Raw genomic sequence first — 25,116 nt, 5'->3', positions numbered from 1 at the left:
CTTGCATTCCTGAAATAAACCTGTAAGGTCACAGTGAATTATTATTTTAATATGCACACACATAAGCATAACAGATGGCATACACTGTATTGTCACTTAACACTCCTGGTGGGGTGTGGAGAAGAAACCTGTAATAAAGCACATCAATATCTCAGCAGCAAAAATGCTTGAATATTCACAGTTTTTGTCATAAATACTACAAAGAGGTTCACATCAAGTTGGGTCAAGTTATATCAGTGCCAAACTTAGTTTTGGTGCCAAACTTTCCCAAAAAGTTCCATTTGCAGGACTTTTTGATTTTCAGAATTATGGATAAAAGTCTGTGAACTTGGGTTTTCCGTAGTATGTTTGCTCTATTTTTTGTGTGTGAACTTGGTCTTTAAATTTTGTTTCTAGGTCAGGTTTCATATCAGAGTTGGGCTGTTTATAGAATGGTTAGGAAATTTTCCATCTATTTTTAGAAATCTTTACCTATTTCTTGAACTTTTGAAAGTTGCACAATGGCATAATCATTTGGGATTGACCTTTTTTGGAGAGATTATTTTTGATAATGTTCTTAGTTTTTTTTCTATCATTATTTATTTATCCATTCAGGTGTTCTATTCTTTCTTGAATTAATGTTAGTAATGCATATATTTGTAGAAAGCTCAATTTCACTGAGATTTTCAAAAATTTCAACATAGAGTTGCACATCAGATTCTTTTATTTAAAAAAACCCTCTCTATATCTGTATTTACAGTCCCCTTTTCTATTTTCTGGTTTTAGATAATTGCAGTTGTTTTCTTTCTCTGTTTCTTTTTCTTTTCTTTTTTTAAAACAACTTTTATTTATTTTAAGTGTGTTTTTCCAGGACCCATCAGCTCCAAGTCAAGTAGTTGTTTCAATCTAGTTGTGGAGGGCGCAGCTCACAGTGGCCCATGTGGGGATAAAAAACGGCAACTCTGGTGTTACCAGCATCACGCTCTAATCAACTGAGCTAACTGGGTGCCTACAGTCTCTGTTTCTTGGATAAACTGGCTAGAGAAGTGGCTATTCAGTTCCCGAATTCATCTCTTTATTGTAGAGTTTTTATGTGTTCTAATTGATAAAGATCTACTTTGTCACTCATTATGAATTCCTTCCTCGGCTTGCTATGTTTCTCCATGACTTCTTGAGTTGAATGCGTCAGCAGGTCGTTTATTTCCACTGTAGCACAGTGGAGGAAGGTATTCATTTCATGAAGTGGAGGAGAGAAGAGAGTCAGAGAAAGGAAACTTTCAGCTGGGTTTTGACGAATGAACAGGAGTTTTCTCAATGGGCAGCCCTGACGGGGCCTTGCTGGCCCTAGGGAGCCTTGGGAGGTGAACCACAGCGACTACAATGCATTTCGAGTAAAACAAAGCCCTTTGGCTGCAGTGCTGAGAATGGACTGTAGGGGGCAGGAGTGGGAGCTGGGAGGTCAGGGAGGGGGCGCTGTTGGTAACACAAGTGGAGCGGGCGGAGGCTCTGGAGAGAAGGGAACTACTTTGGACTAAGTGGGGCTCCATTGGTTTTGTTGAGGTATCACCCACACCATAAATTGCATATTTTTAAAGTAAAAATCGGGTGAGTTCTGACATATTTATACACCCATAAAAACAATTAAGGGGCCGCAGGATTGCTCAGTTGGTTAGAGCGTGCGAGCTCTCCACAACAAGGTTGCTGGTTCGATTCCCGCTTGGAATGGTGGGCTGCCTCCCGTGCAACTAAACACTGAAAATGGCAACTGGACTTGGAGCTGAGCTGCGCCCTCCACCACTAGATGGAAGGCAATGAGCTGCCGCTGAACTGCCTGCGGTGGGCGGCTGGATGGTTAGAGCGCAATCTCTTAACCACAAGGTTGCTAGTTCAACTCCCGCATGGGATGGTGGGCTGCGCCCCCGCCCACCGCCCCACAAGGAGCTGAGCTGCGCCCTCCACAAATAGATTGAAGGACAACGACTTGACTTGGAGCTGATGGGTTCTGGAAAAACATACTGTTTCCCAATATTCACCAATAAAAAAGAAAGAAAGAGACTGGTCCACGTTGTTCTGTGTGTCCATACTTCGTTGTCTTTTATTGCTAAGGTATATCCATCCTCTGGATATACCATAATTGGTTTATTCCTTCTCCTGAGAGTGGACATTGGGTGTGTTTCCAATTGGGGACGATTACAAAAAGAGCTAAGAACATTCATGTGCAAATCTCCATGTGGACATACGCTTACACAGTTCTGGGTAAAGTTCAGGAGTACTTTTAAAGGTCTACCGGAGACCTGAGGGCCAAATTCTAGCCGTGACCAGTGATCATGCCATGAGGTTCTGGCCAGTGAGAAGGGGCAGAGGGGCTTCACGCCGTAAGAAATGGAGCTGCTGCTTCAAGGTGCTTGTGCCTCCTTCACATGCAGGATAGAGGTCCCCAAGGGCAGCATTAAGAGACCGGCATCCATCCCTTTGTATCCTAGCACTATCTCTCTGCCGTGTGAATCTTAAGCACCTGGTTTAAATGTAAACATTAAGGTTGCCCATCTTGTGAATTAGGTGACACAACCCGTATGTCAGAAGGGCCCCATTTCTTCTATCTCTGCAGCAGCAGCCCTGGACACCAGAACCATGGAGGGTTGCAGCCTGCAGTGTCCATGCCGGTGCTTTCAGGAGGCGCAAGGCGATGGCCGATGGCTCTGTGCAGCCTCAGTGCCTGAAGTCCCACTGGGACAGGCCACCAGGATGTTTAAAGCCTTTCTTTTTTTCTTCTGATTTCAAAAGTAATACATGTTGATGGGTGAAGGATTTGATTACACTTGGCTCCAAAGAAGAAATGCACATGGCCAATAAGCTTTTGAAAAGATGTCCAGCATCATTCATCATCAGGGAAATGCACATCTAAACCACATTGAGATATCACCTCACATCCATTAGACTGGCTATTATGAAAAACAAAACACAACTGGAAAATAACAGTGTTGGCAAGGATGTGGAGAAATTGGAGCCCTCGTGCATTGCTGGTGGGAATGTAAAATGGTGCAGCTGCTGTGGAAAACAGTGTGGAGGTTCCTCAAAAATTAAAAATAAAATTACCATACGATCCAGCAATTCCACTTCTGGGCACATATTCAAAAGAACTAAAAGCAGGGTCACAAAGAGATATGTGTACACACATGTTAACAGCAGCGTTATTCACAATGGCTAAAGGTGAACAGCAAAGTGTCCACTGATGGATGAATGGCTAACAAAATGTGGTTTATCCATACCACAGAATATTATCAGCCTTAAAAAGGAAGGACATTCTAACACCTGCTACAACAAGGGTGAGACTGGAGGACATGATGCTCGGTGAAATAAACCAGACACAAAGAAACAAATATTGTGCGATTCCACTCATATGAGGTTCCTAGAGGGGTCAGATTCACAGAGACAGAGAGTACAATGGTGGGTGCCAGGGGCTTAGGGAGGGGAAAAGGGGTGACTGTTACTTGGAGACAGAGTGTCAGTTTTGAAAAATGACAAAAATGTGGTGGTGATGGTTGCACAGCAATGTCAGTGGACTTAGTGCCACTGAGCTGGACATATCAAAATGGTTAAGATAGTCAGTTTTATGTCCTATGTATCTTACCGCGATTCAAACATTTTAAAAATTGCAATTTTAAAAAAGTAGTATATATTGTAAAATAAAGAAACAAGGAAAAGACAAATGTAGGATGTGGAAGTCCCATCCTGTGATCCCAACTACTGTGAACGTGTGTCTATCCTCCCAGAATGCAATAAACACACAACACATACCTGTATATGTATTTTCTTAGGTTCTCTATCTAGGCTCTAATACACCACACATCTTGCCAAATGGCATTGCATTATGGATATTTTTCCGCAACTTCTTTTAAATGTAATGATAGATCATGTTCATCTTTCCATGTCATTACCTGGAAAACAAGACTTAGCATGCTACTTTTAGATGGTGTAATATTCCGTAGCAGGATCTGGTAAACGTTGTCTTAAAGGGCCAGAGTGTAAATATTTAGGCTGTATGGATCAAATGGTCTCTGTTGCACTGCTCAGCTCTGTTGTTGTATTGCAAAAGCAGCCACAGGCGATATGTAAATGAATGGGCATGGCTATGTGCCGATAAAATTTATTTTCAAAAACCAACCCTTGTCCTGTGGCACCCCTGTATCATCATCCATCAACTGGGAGCACCCATTTTACAGATGTGGAAACTGAGGCCTAGAAAGAGAGTCACATAAGTGAGCAAGAAAGAACTAAAACATTGGGGTTTATTTGTGGCAGCAGCTAGCATTATCTTAACGCAGTGGTTCTCAACTGGTGGTCATTTTGCCTTCCAGGGGACATTTGGCTATGTCTAGAGACATCGTTGACAGTCACACTAGGGAGAAGGTGCTACTAGCATCTGCAGATAAAGGCCAGGGATGCTGCTAAACATCCTACAAAGTACAGGGTAGCCTCCATACAAAGAATCATCCAGCCCCAAATGTCAAGAGAAACCCTGAGCTAATTGAATAAATTCCCCACTTACAATAATTTTATTTATTTTGTTTTCCTGCACCATTAAGCAAATTCTCATTTCTCAGCCAACGAGAGAGAGGTGGTTCTCATCTGGGTCAGGGCAGGTCGAGTGTGGGAACCTGCTCAGAATAGAATAGGCTTATCAGCTACTGCTTGTTTTGGCCTTGCCTGATGGGTGGATGGAGGATGTGACTTCAGAACTGACCTTCAGGTTCGCTTGGGTTGGGAACATGCCTCGAGGTCTCAGACAGACGCACTCCTTGGCCTCTGAGTGAGGTCAGGCCACCTTGGAGAATGGTGAGGCTGATGCTGAGTTCTAGGAGTTTGTTAGCTGTTGATAACCTGATGGTGATGGTGGGAGGTTATTATTTTATTACCAGGGCTGCTTGTGATGGTCCAACCCCATGGGCTTCTTTGCTGTTCTGCCAGCATCGTTGGCAGTACTTTTTAAAGGTTTCCTGCCTTAGGGCCTTTGCACATGCTATTCTCTCTGCCTGGAGTGCTCTTCTCCCAGATATCCACATGATTTCTCTGTCAGCTCCTTCAGGTTTGTGCTCAAATGTTACCTCCTCAAAGGTGAATTCTCTGACCACCCTATTTAAAATCTCACCATCACCCCCAGAGTTTCTATCCATCATCTGTCTGATTCTGTCCAGCCTGACATAAACCAGGGACAGCCTGAACATTTGAGTAACAAAGAGAAGGGGGCATGCAGGGGAAGGCAAGGTGAATGAGGTAGCAGCCATCTCTGTGACTTTTAAGATGAAGGAAGATGGAGCTCCCCTTTTTGAGGGGATGTATTACAAGCTGGATTGTGTCCCCTCCAAATTCATTTGCTGAAGCCCTCACCTAGTACCTAAGAATGTGAGCATATTTGGAGATTGGGCCTTTAGAGAGAGAATTAGGTTAAAATGCTTGTCAGGATGGGCCTAATCTAATATCACTGGGGTCCTTATAAGAAGAGGTTAGGACACACAGAGAGACTGGGGGTATGTGTGCACACAGAGGAAAGACCGTATAAACAGGCAGCAAGAGGGCACTGTCTGCAGGCCAAGGAGAGACGCCTCAGAGGAAACCAACTCGGCCTGTGCCTTGATCTTGGCCCTCCAGCTACCCGGTGGGTGGCACTTTGTTACAGCAGTCCAAGCTGACGAGTACAGGATAGAACCAGCAAACACAGCAGAATTGGTTCATACCATGCGTTCCCTCTCGCCATCCTCACCAGAGCCCTGCAAGGTCCCATTCTGCAGATGGGGAGCTTGAGTCTTGGAGATGAGGATCTGCCTCTCACAGGCAGGAAGTGGCAGGGGTGGGGTCCGGAGCTAGGCCTGTCGGAGTCCACAGCTGGGGGATGGGGTGGTGAAGGTCAGGGGCACACAAGAGATGGGATGACAGATGGATGCCCTCCTGCAAGTGTGGAGGTACAGAACCCAGACGTGGGGAAGTGCTGGTCCCAGCCGGGAACAAGGAGCCTCGAGGGAGGAAGGAAGGCAAGGCGGATGGGTGTGCTGGAGATCCGGGTACAGGTTGAGAAGGCATGGGATGGACTCCATGACTCGTCTTCCTTTCCGGAGCAGGCACGAGGGTCACCAGCTGGGTGTGTGTGAGGTGGGCCTGGGAGGCTGTGGCTGTTGAAGAGAATGGAAGGGCGTGAATCTAGCTGTGGGGAGTGACTGTGGGACTGACTGGGAATTAGGGAAAAAATGTTCCAGGGACCTGGAGATCCCATCTGAAAGCTGGGCTGCCGTGTCTTATGTGTTCCAGCCAGCTGGAAGCCTCTTTTCTGGGCCCCCTGTGGCCCAGAGATGTACAGAATACTGAGTCCCCAGGAAGGAGGCCAGATAGCACAGTGGTTAGGACCATAAGCTGTGGGGTACTCTGGAAGCAGATGCTGATGAGGAGATGGGGTGCAAGACGTTGGTTAGGGCATACAACCAGTGTTGGCCAGGATGTGGAGAAACTGGAACCTGTGTGCTCTGCGACTGTAAAATGGTGCAGACGCTGTGGAAAACAGTTCGTCGGTGCCTCAAAAAATTAAATAAAGGATTAGCATTTGACCCAGCAGTTCAACTCCTGGGTATACATCCAAAAGAATTGAAGACGGGTGTTCAAACAAAACCGTGTACACGCATGTTCATAGCAGCACTACTCGCGATAACCAAATTGTGCAAACAATCCGAATGCCCATTATCATTCCATTTATGTGGAATGTCCAGAACAGGTAAATCCATAGAGACAGAATGTCAATTAGTGGTTGCCAAGGAGGAGAATGGAATTGGGAGGGGGGGCGGTGACTGCTTAATGGGTATGGGGGGGGTTTCCTTGTGGGAGTGGTAAAACTGTTCTGGAACTTGATGGAGGGGATAGTTGTACAACACATGAATGTACTAAATATTACTGAATTGTTCACTTTAAAATGGTTAATTTTTGATGTGAATTTCATCTCAGTTTAAACACACACACACACTCTCTCTCTCTCTATATATATATATATGACTACATATATATATATATGGCTATATATATATATACATATATATATGACTACACATATGTATATAACTTGATTCAGTATTTATCCAACCTTATGAGGTATGACCCATATCATGCAGATTAAAATTTTTATTTTTAATTGAGATATGATTGACATACATAACATTGTATTAGTTTGAGGTATACAACACAATAATTTGATATACGTATATATTGCAAAATAATGACCACAATAAGTCTAGATAACGTCCTTTACCTCACATAGTCACAATTTTATTTTTCTTGTGACGAGAACTTTTAAGATCTAGTCTTTTAGTAACTTTCAAGTATACAATACAGTATGGTTAACCATAGTGACCATGCTGTACATGACATATTTGATAACTGGAAGTTTGGACCTTTTGTCTCTCGTCATCCATTTCCTTCCCCCCTCACCCCCCACCTCTGGCAACCACCAATCTGTGCTCTGTATCTATGAGCTCGGTTTTTTTTTTTTTTTTTGGTTTTTTAGCTTCCTCATGTAACGGTATCATATAGTATTTGTTTTTCTCTGTGGTTTATTTCACTCTGCATAATGCCTTCAAGATCACCAGATTTGCCTTCGTTTCAGTACATGCGCAGGCCACTAGGTGGTGGTCTCTGGTGGTATGCCACAGGGCTCTTCCTTGGCGCTCCAGTATATAATATTTTTATGACCTCTTATCAGATCCCGCGGTTTTATTTTGTTCACAGTTCTCATTGCTATCTGCAATGATCTTTATTATTGCTTCTCTTCCCCACCCCATGTTTATTGCTTGTTTTCTACACCATACTGTCAGCTTGAGGAACAAAGGGCAGAAATCTTGTTTGTTTTACTTAAGGCTACATCCGCCTATGTGCTAGACAGAATAATGGCCCCTTCAAAGATGTCCACTTCCTATTCCCTGGAACCTGGGACTATGCTGGGTTACATGGCGAAGGGGAATTCACGTTGTGAGTTAGCTGAGCTTGAGATGGGGAGATGATCCTGGATGATCAGATGAACAGTGTCATCACCCGGGTCCTTAAATGTGGAAGAAGGAGGCAGGAAGGAGAGAACTGGAGAGATGGCAGCATGAGAAGGATGATGCCTGATGCTGCTGGCTTTAAAGATGGAGGATTGGCCCACGGCCAAGGAAGGCACGTGTCCTCTAGAAGCCTCTAGAAGGGGATTTTTGCCTAGAACTCCCAGAAGGAATGCAGCCCTGCTGACACCTTGATTTTCACTTAGGGAGACAATGTTGAACTCTTAATCTTCAGATATGAAAGATAAGAAATGTGTTGCTTTAAGCTACCAATTTGTGGCAATTTGTTACAGTAGCAATAGGAAGCAGATGCATTCAGCTTGGTACCTAGTATTTACTTGTCAAATGAATGATCAGGTGGCGATCTCAGGACTCAGAACTGGAGAAGATATAGTAGAAAACTTCAAATTAAAGGGGCTGTGAGACAGCCAGGAGGAGGGGGCGGAATCTTGGAGTTGATGGGACGGGGGGGGGGGGGGGGCGGGGGTGTGTGCCTAGGTCAGGCCAGCCCCTCGGGACTGGGCCTGAGGGGTCATGTAGTTAAAGATTATTGGCTAATGCCCTACTTATGGAAATACTTCAGAAACCCCAAAGGGGTTCCTTGATCAATTCTCTCCACCCCACCAACTAGTTTTCACGGCATCCCAATGATGTTGGTCGGTTAAGGTGTCCGAGACGTGTTCTTCTCTTTCCAAAAAAATGTTAAAAATAATTTTATTCTAAACTTGTTTTTAAGGGCAGTTTTAGGTTGACACAAAAATTGAGCCAAAAACACAGAGTTCCCATATACCTACTTTCCCCTCTCTTCTCAATTTTCCTTATTATTAACATCTTGTGTTGGTGTGATACACTTTTTACAAATGATGAACCAACATTGGTCATCATTATTAACTAAAGTCCATAGCTAAATAGGAGGGTTTACTCTTGGTATTGTGTCTTCTTTGGGTTTTGATAAATGTATAAAGACATGAATTCATAATTACAACATTATACAGAATAGATTCACAGCTCTAAAAAGCCCCTGTGCCCCACCTATTCAGCCCCCACCCCAGCCCCTGGCAACCACTGATCCGTTTCCTGTCTCCATAGTTTTGCCTTTTCTAGAATGTCATAGAGTTGGAATTATACAGCAAGTAGCCTCTCTAGACTGGCTTCTTTCCTGCAGTGGTGATACACACGAAAGTTTCCTCCATGTCTTTGCTACTTTTAAAAACATCATGGTAAACTATACATAGGACCTACCATTTTAGCCATTTTTCAGTGTACAGTTCAATGGCATTAAATGCATTCACAATATTGTGTATCCATCACCACTATCCATGTCTAGACCTTTTTTTAATTAGCTTTATTGAAGTATAATTGACAAATAAAATTGTAGTAAATATTTAAAAGGGACAATGTGATGACCTGATGTATATATACTTTGCAAAATATCCACAATCACAGTCACGGGAATTAATGTATCCATCACCTCACACATTACTTTTTAAAAAATTTTTGTGGTGAGACGCTTGTTCTACTCTCTTGGCAAATGCCCATAACTTTTTTTCTTTTTTCTTTTATCATCCCAAACTGAAACTCTATTTGATTAAACAACTTCCCATTATGCGTCCCCACACCCAGCACTGGTAGCACTGAATGTACTTTCTCCCTGTGAATTTGACTATCGTAAATACCTTAAAGAAGTGGAATCATCGTACACCATTTATCCTTTTGCGTCTGGCTTATTTCACTGAGCATAATATCTTCAAGTTTCATCTGTGTTGTAGTGTACGTCAGAATTTCACTCTTTTTTAAGTCTGAATAGTATTATCTTGTATGGATGGCCCACATTGTATTTATTCATTCATCTGTCGATGGATATTTGGGCTGTTTCTACCTTTTGGCTATTGTGAATAATGCTGCGATGAACATGGGGGTACAAACAGCTGTCTGAATCCCTGCCTTCAATCTTTTTTTTGGGTATCTACCTAAGAGTGGAATGGCAGGATCATATGGTAATCTCCGTGGGTTTTTGTTGCCTTTTTAAAAAAACTGGCGAATGTAGCTGGTGAAGGATGATATCCACCTAAATTGTTTTCGTTGGTTAACAGTAAAATTGAGCACCTGGTCCCCTGGCCGTTTTATTTTCTCTTGGAAACAGTCCCTTTTGCTTGTTATTTGGTAGGGTCTCTTTCCCCCTTACCAACTTGAAAACACACTTTACATAACGTAGATATGAACCTCTTTTGGGTCATGCTTGTTGGATATATTTTCCCATTCTGTTGCTTGTATTTCTATTTTGGTCATTTCTTTCTGGGTATGTAGACATTTCTATTTTCATGGAATCTTGAAGGTGTTATTATTATTTCTTTGGTGACGCTATGCTAATCAAAGTCTCTCAGGAGATTGATACATATCCCATTCTATATTCTTCTAGCTTGTTCTAGAAGACTAGAATAATTTTTTTAAATTAAAGTTTATGGGGGTGACAATGTTTAGTAAAATTACATAGATTTCAGGTGTACAATTCTGTATTATATCATCTATAAATCCCGTTGTGTGTTCACCACCCAGAGTCAGTTCTCCTTCCATCACCATATATTTGATCCCTTTTCCCCTCATCTACCACCCCCCAAGAATAGAACAATTTTAAAGTTTCAATGTAGCAAATTTTTAGTTCAGCAAATTATAGATGCACTTTCAGATCTAGTTTTTAAATTCATTCATTAAAGTTACTCTATTGATTTCCTTTACATAGTACCAGGTAATTATCTCGGCCCCTTTTGTTGAATGATGGTGTTTGAGAAAATAAAATAGCTATTTTAAAATAGCAATTTAAAATAAATTGCTAAAAATTGGGATATATTTCTAGGTCACTCCTTATGATATATTGATTCAACTGCCTATTTTTGTGCCTATTTACATTTGTTTTTGCTTTATAAGATTTTAATATTTTTATGTCTGAGAGTGTTATTGCTTCCCAATTACCCTTCTTTTCTAGATCTTTCTTTTTGATGCTGTTTTAATTATTCTTTTAGACCAGTGGTTCTCAGCCAGAATTTTGCCTCCCAAGGCACTTGGCAATGTCTGGAGACATTATGGGTTGTCAGGACTGGGATGGTGATACTGGCACAGAGACCCGCGATGCTACTCAGCATCCTAACTGCACAGGACGCCCCCCGACAAGGAATGATCTGGCTTACATGTCCATAGTCCTCTAGATAAACCTCAAAATAATTTCCCTATGTTCTTTTGGATATAGATTTTGATTTCAATTGGATTTATTAATTATTTTTTAGGGGGAGAGATGGTTCCTATGAGGTCTGACAATGAAGTTTGCAAACTCATTCTAGAAAAAGTGCTACCTACCTCACTGCTGAATATCATTACGGTCACCTTCGGAGTACTCCCCTTGGAAAGTTATGTACCGATGCCAGCACCTAATCCACTCTTCAAAGCAATTGTGGAACTCTTTTTCTGGAATGGCCATGAGAGCTGTCATCATATTAGCCTTGATGTCCTGAATGTCATCAAAATGTCTTCCTTTCAATATTTACCTTCAGGTAAAGAAAGAAGTCACTGGGGGCCAGATCAGGTGAGTTGGAGGATATTCCAAAACAGTTGTTTGTTTACTGGCTAAAAACTCCCTCACAGACAGTGCCATGTGAGCTGGTGCATTGTCGTGATGCAAGAGCCATGAATTGTTGGCGGAAAGTTCAGGTCGTCTAACGTTTTCATGCAACCTTTTCAGCACTTTTTAATAGTAAAGTTGGTTAACTGTTTGTCCAGTTGGTACAAATTCATAATGAATAATCCTTCTGATATCAAAAAAGGTTAGCAACATGGTTGCAACAAGGTCACCAACTTACTTGTCAAAACTCGTATGCAATATTGTTTTTCTACACAGATTCAAATAAGGTACAACTTTTTATTTAGTCAAGTCCTATTTTATGTCCCTCTGTAAAGTACTATAGTTTTTTTTAAATGGGTTAGAGTCATTTGTTAAAATTTTTTCCTCTGTACTTTATTTCACTTTGTAGATATGGTGATACTATTCTGGAAAATGACATTGTCTTATGTTGATTTTTTAAAAAAGGAATTAATATGCTTGGTTCAAATAATCCAACCAGATAAAAAGGGATTGCCTGTTTCCTGTGTATTCTTTGAGAAATATTTGGTGAATCTAGAAATACCTATGAATGAGTATATGTTAATTTGTGTTGCTGCACCTCTTTTTTTTTTTTGCTGCACCTCTTTTAACACACAAATGGTGCTATTCCATTTACACTATTCTTCATTTAATTTTTTTTGTGTAATAATATATATCTCAGAGATTTTTCTTATCTCAGTACACATAGACTTAACTCCTTCTTTTTTAAAGGTCATGATATCCCACTGAATATGTTCCCATTTTTTTTTAAGTGTTAGAAACAGTTTTGTTTTAATTACAAATTTTTACATAATATTCAGTCTACCTAGATTCAGGTAACTGTCATGCTCAGCCAGTAGGAAATGGTCCTGTACATTGCAACAATGAAAAGAGATGCTTTTGAGAAACGAAAATGTTTCACATGGGTTCCATCACACTGTTCACCTTTCTTGAAAACTACCCTGGGAGGAGAAAAGGAGAGATAATACCACAATAGTTACACCTTCCGATAAGTTGGTGGTACTTCTTTAATATCGTTGGTCTTATTCAGGTACAAATAAATAGTTCTACACCGAAGTGTTTCCATTTTCTAAACATTTTATTCAATGAGCTCAGTTGTTAACTAAATTCTCTGAAACTCAAGATAAAGCCTCAATTTTGACGATGGCTCCAGCAGCATCAGAAACCAGGAGAAGCCACACTTTGAAATCCCCCTGGATCACACCTCCGCCACACTGCAGTCTGAAGAAAGTGTGGGTGGAAGATGGGAATGTGAGCTGGGTCTGATGATTCAAAGTCCAAGTGGATAATAGAATGTTGTTGAGCCATAAAAAAGAATGAAATGCTAATCCACCTGCAAAATCTGACGAAACCTTGAAAACATTATGCTAAGGAGTGAAAGTAGCCCATCACACGAGGCCCGTCACACAGTGTGTGATTCCATTTATATGACGTGTCCAGAACAGGTAAGTCCGTAGAGACAGTAAGTAGATTAGTGGATGCCAGGGGCTGGGGGAAGGAGGATAAGTGATTGCTTAACGGGGATACGGTTTCTGTTGGGGTGATGGCAAAATTTTGGAATTAGACCATGGTAGTAATTGTACAACATCGTGTGCTGAAGATCACTGAATTGTACACTTTAAAATGGTTTAAATAGCAAATTCTATTATGTGTATTTTACTGCAATAAAAATAAAAACAATAACCCAATGTATTTGAATAAGTGTCAGGAATGGGGATTTTTAAGACTAACAGAACTTTCCCAGGCATGAAAAAGCTAAAGGAGGTGATTACCACCAAACAAGTATTACAAGAAGTGTTTAAAAAATACTTCTTGAAGAAGAAGAAGGAGAAGGAGAAGGAGAAGGAGAAGGAGAAGGAGAAGGAGAAAAAGTAAAAAATATGAATAATAAAATGGTAATAACTACATATCTATCAACAATTACTTTAAAATGTAAAGGATGAAATGTTCCAATCAAACGACATAGGGGCTGAATGGATAAGAAAACAAGACCCTTACGTATGCTGCCTACAAGAGACCAACTTCAGATCAAAAGATACACACAGATTGAAAGTAAAAGGATAAATAAAGATATTTCAGGAAAATGGAAATGAAAAAAAACACTGGGGTAGCAATACTTATATCAGACAAAATAAACTTTCAAACAAAGGCTATAACAAGAGACAAAGAAGGACCAAGTAATTTCACTTCTGTATATTTACTTGAAGAAACCCAAAACACTAATTCAAAAAGACATGTGACTCCATATGTTCATTGCAGCGTTATTTACAATAGCCAAGATATGGAAGCCACCTAAGTGTAAGAAGTGGTACACACACACACACACACACACACACACACACACACACACACAGTTCGACAATTAAATTCGCGAACTTTGTTGCAACAATGTTGCTAACCTTTTTTTATATCAGAGGGATTATTCATTATGAATTTTGTACCAACTGGACAAACAGTTAACCAAGTTTACTATTTGGGAGGGCTGAAAAGGCTGCATGAAAAAGTTAGACGAAAACGACCCGAATTTTTCACCAACAATTTCCAGCTCTTGCATCATGACAATATTCCAGCTCACACGGCACTGTCTGCGAGGGAGTTTTTAGCCAGAAAACAAATAACTGTATTGGAACAGCCTCCCTACTCACCTGATCCGGCCCCCAATGACTTCTTTCTTTACCTGAAGCTAAAAGAAACATTGAAAGGAAGACATTTTGATGACATTCAGGACATCAAGGGTAATACGACGACAGCTCTGATGGCCATTCCAGAAAAAGAGTTCCAAAATTGCTTTGAAGGGTGGACTAGGCACTGGCGTCAGTGCATAGCTTCCCAAGGGGAGCACTTTGAAGGTGACGTAGTGATATTCAGCAGTGAGGTACTTAAGACTTTCTCTAGGATGAGTTCGCGAATGTATATTATATATATATATATATATATATATATATATATATATAAATATAAATATATGAGGTCTGACAATTACGTTTGTGAACTCATCCAAGAGAAAGTCCTACATACTTCATTGCTGAAGTATACATATTTACATATAAGTACACATATATACATATATGTATATACAAGCTCACATATATACAAACATATATACATATACATACATACATACACATATACATATATACATACATATACACATACATACACATATACATACATACGTGCACACACACATATACACATACATACATATATACGCACATATATACACACATATACATATACATATACATATATACATGCATACATACATACACACATATATACATATACACATACATATATACACACACATACATACATATACACATACATATACACACATGCATACATATATACACATATACATACATATATTTACATATATACACACACATATATACACATACATATATACATATATACATACATATATACATATATACAATACAATACATATATATACATACATACATGCATACATATATACACACATACATATACACACATACATACATATATACACACATACATACATATACACACATACATATATACACACATACATACATATACATACACATACACACATACATATATACACATATACACACATATATACATATATACACACATATATACATACATATGTATGTGTATATATATATATGCATATATAAACTCAGCCATAAAAAGGAATGAAATCCTGGCATCTGCAACAACACGGGTGAACCTAGAGGGTACTGTGCTGAGTGAAATAAGTCAGACAGAGAAAGACAAATGCCATATGATTTCACTTACATGTAGAAACTAAAAAACAAAATAAATGGACAAAACAACAGAAACAAGACCCATAGATACAGAGTACCCATCTGACCCTCTACATGGTTATTACAATATTATTGACTATATTCTCTATGCTATAATTTACACCCCCATGACTACTTTGTAACAACAATTGGTACTTTTTAATCCCTTGCCCTTTTTTACTCACCACCTCAACTCCCTCCCATCTGGCAACCACCAAAATGTTCTCTGTATATGAGTTTGTTTCTGCTTTGTTTATTTATTTTGTTTTTTAGATTCCACATATAAGCGACATCACATTGCATCTGGCTTTCTCTGTCGGACATTCTCCACTCAGTACAACACCCTCCAGGTCCATCCATGACGCTGCAGATGGCAAGAACCCAGTCCCTTTCTTGGCTGAGCAATATTCCGTTGTATATATGTACCACCTCCTCTTTATCTAACTTCCATCGACAAACACCCAGGCTGACTCCACATTTTGGCCATTAAAAGTAATGCTGTAATGCACATGTCTCCTCGAAGTAGCATTTTGGGTTTCTTTGCATAAGTACCAGGAAGTGGGATTACTGGGTCCTTCTTTGTCTCTTGTTATAGCCTTTGTTTTAAAGTCTATTTTGTCTGATATAAGTATTGCTACCCCAGTGTTTTTTGTTTGTTTGTTTCCATTTTCATGAAATAAATGTTTCTATCCCTTGACTTTCAGTCTCTGTGGGTCTTTCAATCTGAAGTAAGTCTATTGTAGGCAGCATATTTAAGGGTTTTGTTTTCTTATCCATTCAGCCATCCTATGTTTTTCATTGGAGCATTTAATCCAGTTGCATTGAAAGTAGTTGTTGATAGATGTACGTTATTGTCATTTTATTATTTACATTTTTTATCTTTTTTTCCATCTTAAAGAATTCCCTCTAATATTCCTTGTAATACTTATTTGGTGGTGATGAACTCCTTTGGCCTTCTTTGGGGTCTGGGAAGCTCTTTATCTGTCCTTTGATTTTAAATGATAGCCTTGCTGGGTAGGGTACCCTTGATTGTAGGTCCTTGTTTTTCATTACTTTGAATATTTTGTGCCAATTCCTTCTGACCTGCAAAGTTTCTGTTGAGAAATCAGCTGACAGTCTGATGGGAGCTCCATTATAGGTAACTAACTGTTTTCTCTTGTTTCTTTCAGGATTCTTTCCTTGTTTTTAACCTTTGCCATTCTAATTATGATGTGTCTTGATGTGGGCCTGTTTGGGTTCATCTTGTTTGAGACTCTCTGTGCTTCTTGGGCTTGTATGTCTATTTCATACAACCTTGTATTGCCAGGTTAGGAAAGTTTTCAGATAGATTCTCAATCCCTTGTTTTCTCTCTTTTCATTCTGGTACCCCTACGATGCAAATGTTGTTATGCTTGATGTTATCCCAGACGTCTCTTAAATTATCCTAATTCTTTTGGATTCTTTTTTCTTTTTGCTGTTCTGATTGAGTGTTTTCTGTTACTTTGTCTTTCAAATCGATTCAATCCTCTGCTTCATTTAGTCTGCTGGCGATTCCTTCTAATGCTTTTTTCATTTCAGTTTATTGTATTCTTCACTTCGGACTGTTTCTTTTTTATGGTTCCTTTGTACTTTTTTATGCTTGTTATCTCTTTGTTGAAGTTCTCACTAAGTTCCTTGAGCATCATTATAACAATTGTTTTGAACTTTGTATCTGGTAGGGTGCTTGCCTCCATTTTGTTTAGTTCTTTTCCTGGAGTTTTCTCCGTTTTTTTCATTTGGGACATATTCCTTTGTTTCCTCATTTTGGCTGCCTTTCTGTGTGTTTTTCTATGTATTATTAGGTAGGGCTGCTATGTCTCCCTGTCTTGTTGGGTGGTCATAGGTAGTAGATATCCTGTGGGGCCCAGTGGCACAGTCTCCCTGGTCACTTGAGCCAGGTGCTCCAGGAGAGTCCCTTGTGTGGGTTGTGCGTGCCCTCCTGTTATAGTTGAGCCTTGATTGCTGTTGGCATGTTAGTGGGTGGTATTGACCCTCATGCTGATTGGCTGTAGGGTTTGGCCACGTCCACAGCCTATGGGCTGCTGTGTGGGAGGCTTACCCCACGGAGCCAGATTTGCCCCAGCAGTCTCTGGTGCCTACTTAGACAGCCCTTTGTGTGTGCAGTTTCTGGGGCTAATTGGGTGATGCTCTCCTGTGATCTGAAGCCGCCCTCCAAGTATGTTGGTTCTGGGGGCTCTTGGGAGGGGCTCTGGTGCAGGCCCAGGTCACCCACTGCCTGTGACTGGCCAAGGAGCTACAAAGGGGTCCCTAGTTGGTCACTGCCTGTGCTGGATCTGGAGGCGTGTGGGAGAGGCATGCTGCAAGCTGAGAACGTCTTCCACCAATACTGGGTTTGGGGTAGCTCCCCCCAGCCAGGATGCTCTGAGGCCTGCTGCCCCCTGCTGGCTCCTGGAAAGTCCAGCTGCTGATAAAGCCTCCTGCAATATGCAAGTTGGGTGAGGCGGGGTCTCAGTGAGTTAGCAGGTTGGAGCAGCGGAGCACACCAGGCCAATCAGATTCAGATTTGGGTTGTGGGTGGGCGGGCTCAACATAGGAAAGATGGCTCTGGGCCCTGCTGGCTGCACAGAAGGACTCCACACAGGGAAAATGGTGACTGTCCCTCTAGTCCTTGCACTGAAGTTACACAACTCAGTCTCTTCATGTATGTCTTTGACGTCCTGTTGTGCAGGGTGGCATGTGGGGTCTCCTGTCCCTCTCCCCACATAAGAACGCAGGATATGGTGAGGCCAAAAAGGAACACCCACGGAGCCATAGATTGGGGAGTCATACTGTGTGGGGACAGAGCCCCAGAAAGCAGTTTCCAGGCTCTCGGCCTCATGTGGAGAGGTGCTGGCTCAGATAGTGGATGGCCGTCAGCTGTGGCTGGTTGGCCCTCAGCTGTAGCCATTAAGCCATTGGTCACTGATATAACTGCCGCGGCTACGGAGGGGAGCCGAGGAGAGTGAAGGAGGAGACTGAAGGAGAGTAAGGAGAGTCGAGGAGAGTTGGTCGGTTGGCAGCAAAGCGGACAGCCGGTCGCACGTCGTGTAAACCCAGCCTCCAGTGAGACCATAGTGGTGTGACTTCCCTACCTATTGCTCCGTGGGTGTTCCTTTTTGGCCTCACCATGTCCTGCGTTCTTGGGTGGGGAGTGGGAGCTGAGACCCTGCACAACAAATGGCGCAGCGAGCAGGGTCCCCCGCATGACATACTGCTATATTTTCGCTGGCGGCCCTATAGTCTCACTGGAGGCTGGATCCACACTGTCCGCAACCCGCCATCCTAACTGCAATCTGCGCTTGCCAGCTCAGCCACCATCTTGCTAGCCCCCATTTTTCTGCTAGCGTAGCCACAGCAGTTATATTAGTGGCCAATGGCTCACTGGTTACAGCTGACGGCCAACTAGCCATAGCTGATGGCGAGCCAATCACAGTTGATGGCCATTTACTACCTGAGCCAGCACTTTTCTATGTGAGGCCGAGAGCCTGGAAACTGCTCTCTGGGGCTCTGTCCCCACACGCCCCCAGAATCACTCTTCTTCCACCGGAGTCCAGGGTGAGTACCTGCATGGGCCCTTTAAGAGGATGTCTGGGTTTCCCAAAGCCTTCTGTCCCACCTGAATGGTAGTAGTTCTCATTGTTTTTCACAGCCAGAAGTTGTGGGGGCTCCTCTTCCTGGCATCATTACTCCAGGCTGGAGAGCCTGGTGTGGGTGGAAGGCTGAGGTCCCTCGTTTCTTTGTGGGGAACATTTGTAGCTGAGATATCTTTCCCAATTTTAAACCGCCACAGGTGGGTGTAGGACCAGCCAGTTTCACATCTTCTCCCCTGCTACCAGTCTCGATGTGACTTCTTTATATGCTTAGGTATAAGACTTCAGATGGTTCTCCAGGTTGATTGTTCTGTAATTTAGTTCTAATTTTGATGTGTTCACAGGATGAGGCAAGCACAGCATTTATCTACTCTGCTGTTGGATCTCTTGTCACATTTTTATTTTGTTTTGTTATTGTTGAGGACAGTTAAGATTTAGTCTCTTAGCAACTTTGAAATTTATAATTTAGTATCATTGACTATAATCAATATGTTGTATATTAGATCTTCTGAATTTATTTTTCTATTAGTTGGAAGTTTTGACCTTCAACAACATCTCCCCAATTCTACCAGCCCGCAGTCCCTGGTAACGACCATTCTATTGTTTTTATAAGTTCAAGATGTACATTTGCTTATACCAATTTCACACCCTGCCTTTGTATCCTCAATGTTTCAAAAAACGGAAAAATAAAACCCATGAAAAAAATAAGAGAATATTGCATGTTACTATAAGAACTTGTCAATGCAAATCATAGACGAGTGGTATCAGAGAAGAAAGAAAAGAACAAGGGAAATTTGAAATATTTGAATTGATTTGGTATTTTTTTGAGGAGAATGTATAAGTCTCCCTGTTTCTTATGGAAAATATATTTAGGATGATTCTAGTCTTTGCTGCAACGAATACCCTTCTGAATACTTCTTTGTATTAATACACTTATGGGCATATAAATTCCTAAAAATGAGACCAATGGGAAAAGGTGTCAATGTAATTTAGATGTTGAAAGTCATTGCCAAATTGCCCCTCATGGGTTGAACTAATTCATACCAGTGATTCCAAGAATGTTTGTTTTCTCACAAATCATCACATTGTGTTGCCCATTTTCAGAGTGTTGGCAAACAGTGAAAGTGACATGAGCATATCTCTGGCCATGAGGAAGACTGAACAGCCTTTTATATATTTAAATACCTTTGCATTCCTTTTTTTTCTTTTCTTTTTAGTGGTCTGTTTCTGTGAGCTCGCTATTCATGTCTGTTGCCATTAAAATGTTGGCAAACAAGAGTTTTGGATATTTTTCTCACTGAAAAAAATTAATATTATGTATTACTATTATGTATTATAATATAATGCATGCCCTTTATGTCATTTAAGTTGCATAGTTTTTTCTCACTTTAAAAAAATCTGAATTTTGACTTTATGTACAAATTTTTTTTGCTATTCATATACTCTTAATGTTTACATAGCCAAATGTGTTATTTTTAGGTTTGGGATTGTGTCTTGCTTAAAGAGATATTCCCTACTTTGAAATTATAAAACAAAATTTCCATATTGTAGAGTATTATGGTTTCATTTCTGAATTGTTATGAAATTCAACAAATACATTTTTTTAAAAAAAGATTTTTATTAAAATATAGCTAACATACAATATTATATTAGTTCCAGGTGTACACCATAGTTATTCAACATTTATATACCTAAAGAAGTGATCACCATGGTAAGTCCAGCAACCATCTGACACTGTGCCATGCTATCAGAATATTATTGACTATATTCCACATGCTGTATAACAAATACATTTTTAGTAGCATGAAGATGCCCGTGAGCCTTCTCTCCTCTGGTCTATGAATACAGTGATTTTGACAGTCTAGACTTTCTGTAATTGAACCATCTTTGCATTCCTGGGCGGAGTTCCACCTGATCCTGGTGTTGGTGTTATGTTCTTTTACTCTTCTGCCTGGTTCTGTTGTAAATTCGTGATGCTGCGTTTCTGCACTGTTATTCATGAGTGAAATCTGTAGTTCACCTCCCCCACCCCATCTCCTACATGTAATATATTAAAGCAGGCTTCCATGACAACACAGGAGTCAGGATTTGCATTGTGTTTCCTGCTTTAATGAATTGGAAAGCAGCTAGATGGAGGGAGATTGTGCTAAAGGGACATGCTAAAGAAAGACCCCAGGAGGGTGGTAGTGGCATTTCCCCAAGCCCTCCTCGATGGTAAACAAAAGCAGAGTATTAGTTGCTGATATTCATGAACCATGAAACATCTCTCTCTCTCTCTTTAGATCATGGATCAAAACACAACAAATGTTGGACCAAAGCCAATCTAAGAAAAAGAAAGCAAAACCAAAAGCCCCAAATGGTTTTTCAAAAGTTTTAAAATATTTTATGTTGCCATGATGTCTGACTCCCAGGAAAGCTACACAGATAGTACAATGAATCCTCATGTGCACACTCTTCTCCAGATTTACCAGTTTCGTCACATTTATTGCATCTGCTTTGTTATCTCTGTCTCTTTTTTTTTCTGAACCATTTGAGAGTAAGTTCCAGACATTATGCCCCCTTACCTCTACATACATCATGCAGTGTGTCTCCTACGACCAGAGACATTACATTACCTCAGTACAATGATCAAAATTAATATTGATTTAATACTATTATCAAATTGACCTTTTCAGCTCACCAATTGTTCCCGTAATATCTCTTATAACAACAACAACAACAACAAAATTCAGGAGCAACTTCGATCACTTAATTAAGGGGTGTCTGCCAGCTTTCTCCTCCATGAAGCTACCATTTTCCCTCTTTTATTATTGAAGACCATATAAATATCTGGTTACTTCTCAAACTTCCAACCACAAGTTTTAGCATTCGTTGATAGTTCTCACCTGAATCAATTATTTTGGAGGTTGCCAAATGGTGATTTTTCTATTTACTGTCCATTCCAATGATTTTAATAAAAGGCAGAGGTTAACTTTCAATTTCTAGATTTTTTTTGAGAGGGGGTTGGGTTTACAAAAGGAACAATGAGGGGTGGTGGTGTCTAAATTTTACCCCCAGCAAGTCACAATTGAAATAATTCTTTTAACTTTATACCTAACACGGAAGTCCCACATCATGAGGATTTCCAGAGGACAACATGTCTCCTTTCATGTCTTTTTCAGCACATACTGCCTGCCTGGAATTGTGGTGGCTTTTGGGGGCTCCTGTGGGTCACAAGGAAGCCTACAGCTGTGGACAGGTGTTCACAAGAAGGAAGGGGAACAACATTTATCAAATCCACACTTCTTGATACTCTGGGACTGCAGCTGCCTTCTATTTCTTCTCCCTTGGTCCATTCTTGCCCCATTGCAGATGGTGAGATGTTATTGGAAAGAAAAGCTGATTATGTTAACCCTTTTGTGTAAACCCTCTGGTGCATACCAATTGCTTTTAGGATAAAGGAGGTAGGAACCCTTAACATGGTGTAATTGAGGTTCTGCCCCGTCTAGAACCTCATTTCTAGTTCTGCCCCGTCTAGAACCTCAATCCGTCTAGTCCCACCCATGAGTTCAGCTTCTCCTCTTCTGTGCTCCAGCTACAGTGCCTGGTTTAGTTATAAGAACACCCGTCTGTCCTCCTCTGAGCCTTTGCACATGCTGTTCCCTCTACCTGGAACATGATTGATTCCTTTGGCTGTTTACTCTGCATCTTCAGATTTTGGCTCAAAAATCACTTCCTCAGAGAAGTCACCCCCATTATAGCACATAAGATTGTTTAATTAATGGTCCTCTTCCCCCTGCAGATCGTGAGCGTACAAGGAAATGGATTGTGTTTATTTTCCTCACTGTAAATCCCCATTAGTTATTGCATGTTGATTCTTCCATTCAACAAGTGATTATGAAGCAATGAGTATGTCAGACACTGGGTATAAAATAGTGAACAAGACAGACAAGATTTCTGCCTTCATGGGGAGAAGAGAAGATACACACACACACACAAAACAAATAAGAATTTCAGGTAGAGATACAGGTGTGATATAAATAACAGGGAAGCAAAGAAGAGGATTAAGGGAGGGGGTGTGGTCAGGGAAGGGTCACTGAACGGAAAGGTGGAGCCAGGCACTGGAGGGACAGGGAGGCACTAGGATAAGGACCTGGAGGCAGGAGTAGGTTTGGTGCTATAGAGGAACAGTAGGCCCAGTTCCTGGCAAACTAATATTTGTTTAATAGACGAGGGGGAAAATGTATGCCTTGGGCCTAGAGCTGTGCTGGGTGCTTTCTCATGCTCTACTTCCCCTGCAACTCCCCAAATCTGACCTGCAGGTATTGGTACATCCATCATGCAGGTGAGACCTATCCAGAGAGAGTGAAGTCACTGGTTCAGGGCTGCACAGGAAGTGAGGAGCCACTAGATTCCCACTCGGTTCTGCTTTCCTGTACCTAAGGCGCCTTGCCCCCATTCAGTAAGGTAGGTTGACCATTGTCATGCCTTATTCATGAATGACATTGCCTAGACATTCAGATACATATGGAGGTCTGTGCATAGAAAATCGAGTGTGTCCACCTGCCCGGTACCCCGGAGATGTCTAGCGCCTGCTTTGCGCTTTGGGGAGGTTCTGCACATTGTCCCACGCGTCATCTCTCCAACTTGAACCACAGGCCGCGCCTAGAGCTTGGTGCCACCGAGCACAATGAGCGCACCGGGCGGGCGAGTGCACATGGCTGTCCCCAGGGGCCTGGCTCTGGGAGAGGGCGCACGCGGGGCGGGAAGTCCGGGGCGCCGAGGAGCTCTATCTAGTAGGACCAGACTCGCTGGCCGAGTGCAACCTTTCAGGGAGTACCAAAAACCCGAGCAACCAAAATAAATAATATTTTAATGCAGTGGTTTAAAAAAATGAAAACGAATGCCCCAAAGTCCACAAGGAACAAAATAGCAAAATGTTAAAGACCCATTTTGCTGGGTCGGGCATATAGGGTCCCCGGGCTCCGAGACGTGGCGCTCAGGCCAGGCAGGGATGTGGGGCACCCCCTGAGCTGGGGGGGCGCCCGGGGCCTGGAGCGCGGGGCCCTGGAGAGGGAGGCAGGCGGGCGGGCGGGGCGGTGCCTCTCGCAGGCTGGCCTCCCTCCACCCCTCCCGGGCCTCTCCCGGGCGCCGAGTCCCTTCCGAGTGAGGATCCGCGCCGCCTTTTACTGCCGCCTGCGCGGGGCCCAGCTGACGGGCCTCGTTGTTTACGGGCCGAGCCGCCCTCGCTCCCGCCGCCCGCCCGCCCGCACCCGCCAGCCCGGGTGCCCGCCCGCCTGTCCGCGCGTCCTTCTGTCCGTTCGTCCGTCTGTCCGCGCGCCCGCAGATTGCGGCCCAGAGCGGTCGGGGCCGAGAGCCGAGAGGCCCGGGGAGCAGCGCGGTGCCGCCGGCCCCGAGATCGCGGGACGGGGCCGGGGCCGCCGTCGCCCGGGGAGGGGGCCGCGCGGCGGCGTTTGGAGCGGCTGAGGCCGCGCTCCGTCCCGGGCCGATTTGAGGGTCCTCGGGGCCAGGACTGCGGCCCGTGGGGGCGGCGTAGAAGAGGAGGAGGCAGGGTCGTCGGGCGTCCCCGGCGGAGCATGACCCCCGCGGGCCGGCGCCGCGCGCTCTGATCCTCCCGGAGCGGGGCGCCCGCAGCCATGGGCGCCGGGGGCAGGCGGGGGGCGGCCGCGGCGCCGCTGCTGGTGGCTGTGGCCGCGCTGCTCGTGGGCGCCGCGGGCCACCTGTACCCTGGAGAGGGTGAGTGCGGGGGTCTGGGAGTGGGCGGGGGCAGCGCGGGGTGGGGGTTGGGGGCCCCTGCCCCAATGCAGCCCCATTTGGGACTCAAGCCCTTCTCGGTGGGGGCCGGGGGGCCCTCATCGTCTGTCCTGCTTCGCGGGGGGCGGAAAGCCGCTGACCTTGGCCTTTGCCCGCCTGGGCTCACGGCTCCGCGCCCCGCGTGCCGGCCCGGCCCGGAGGAACCTTCCCCCAGTGCCCGCCCCCCGCGGGCGCCCCTCTCCGAG

General features: G+C 42.9%; 1 protein-coding gene across 1 annotated transcript in view; it reads left to right on the top strand.

Moving 5' to 3' along the window:
* The first annotated feature begins 24,553 nt into the window (after nt 1–24,553).
* INSR (insulin receptor) overlaps nt 24,554–25,116 on the top strand; it is a 125,701-nt gene continuing 125,138 nt past the window's right edge. The window contains exon 1 of the mRNA XM_081076009.1: nt 24,554–24,853. Coding sequence (XP_080932135.1) covers nt 24,754–24,853 — 100 coding nt within the window. The 5' untranslated portion in view covers nt 24,554–24,753. The remainder of the gene's footprint in view (nt 24,854–25,116) is intronic.

The sequence above is a fragment of the Rhinolophus hipposideros genome (assembly GCF_964194185.1).
Source record: "Rhinolophus hipposideros genome assembly, chromosome: 16".
Classification (NCBI taxonomy): domain Eukaryota; kingdom Metazoa; phylum Chordata; class Mammalia; order Chiroptera; family Rhinolophidae; genus Rhinolophus; species Rhinolophus hipposideros.
The sequence above is the reverse complement of the archived record's forward strand: the minus strand, read 5'-3'. Positions and strand labels throughout refer to the sequence as shown.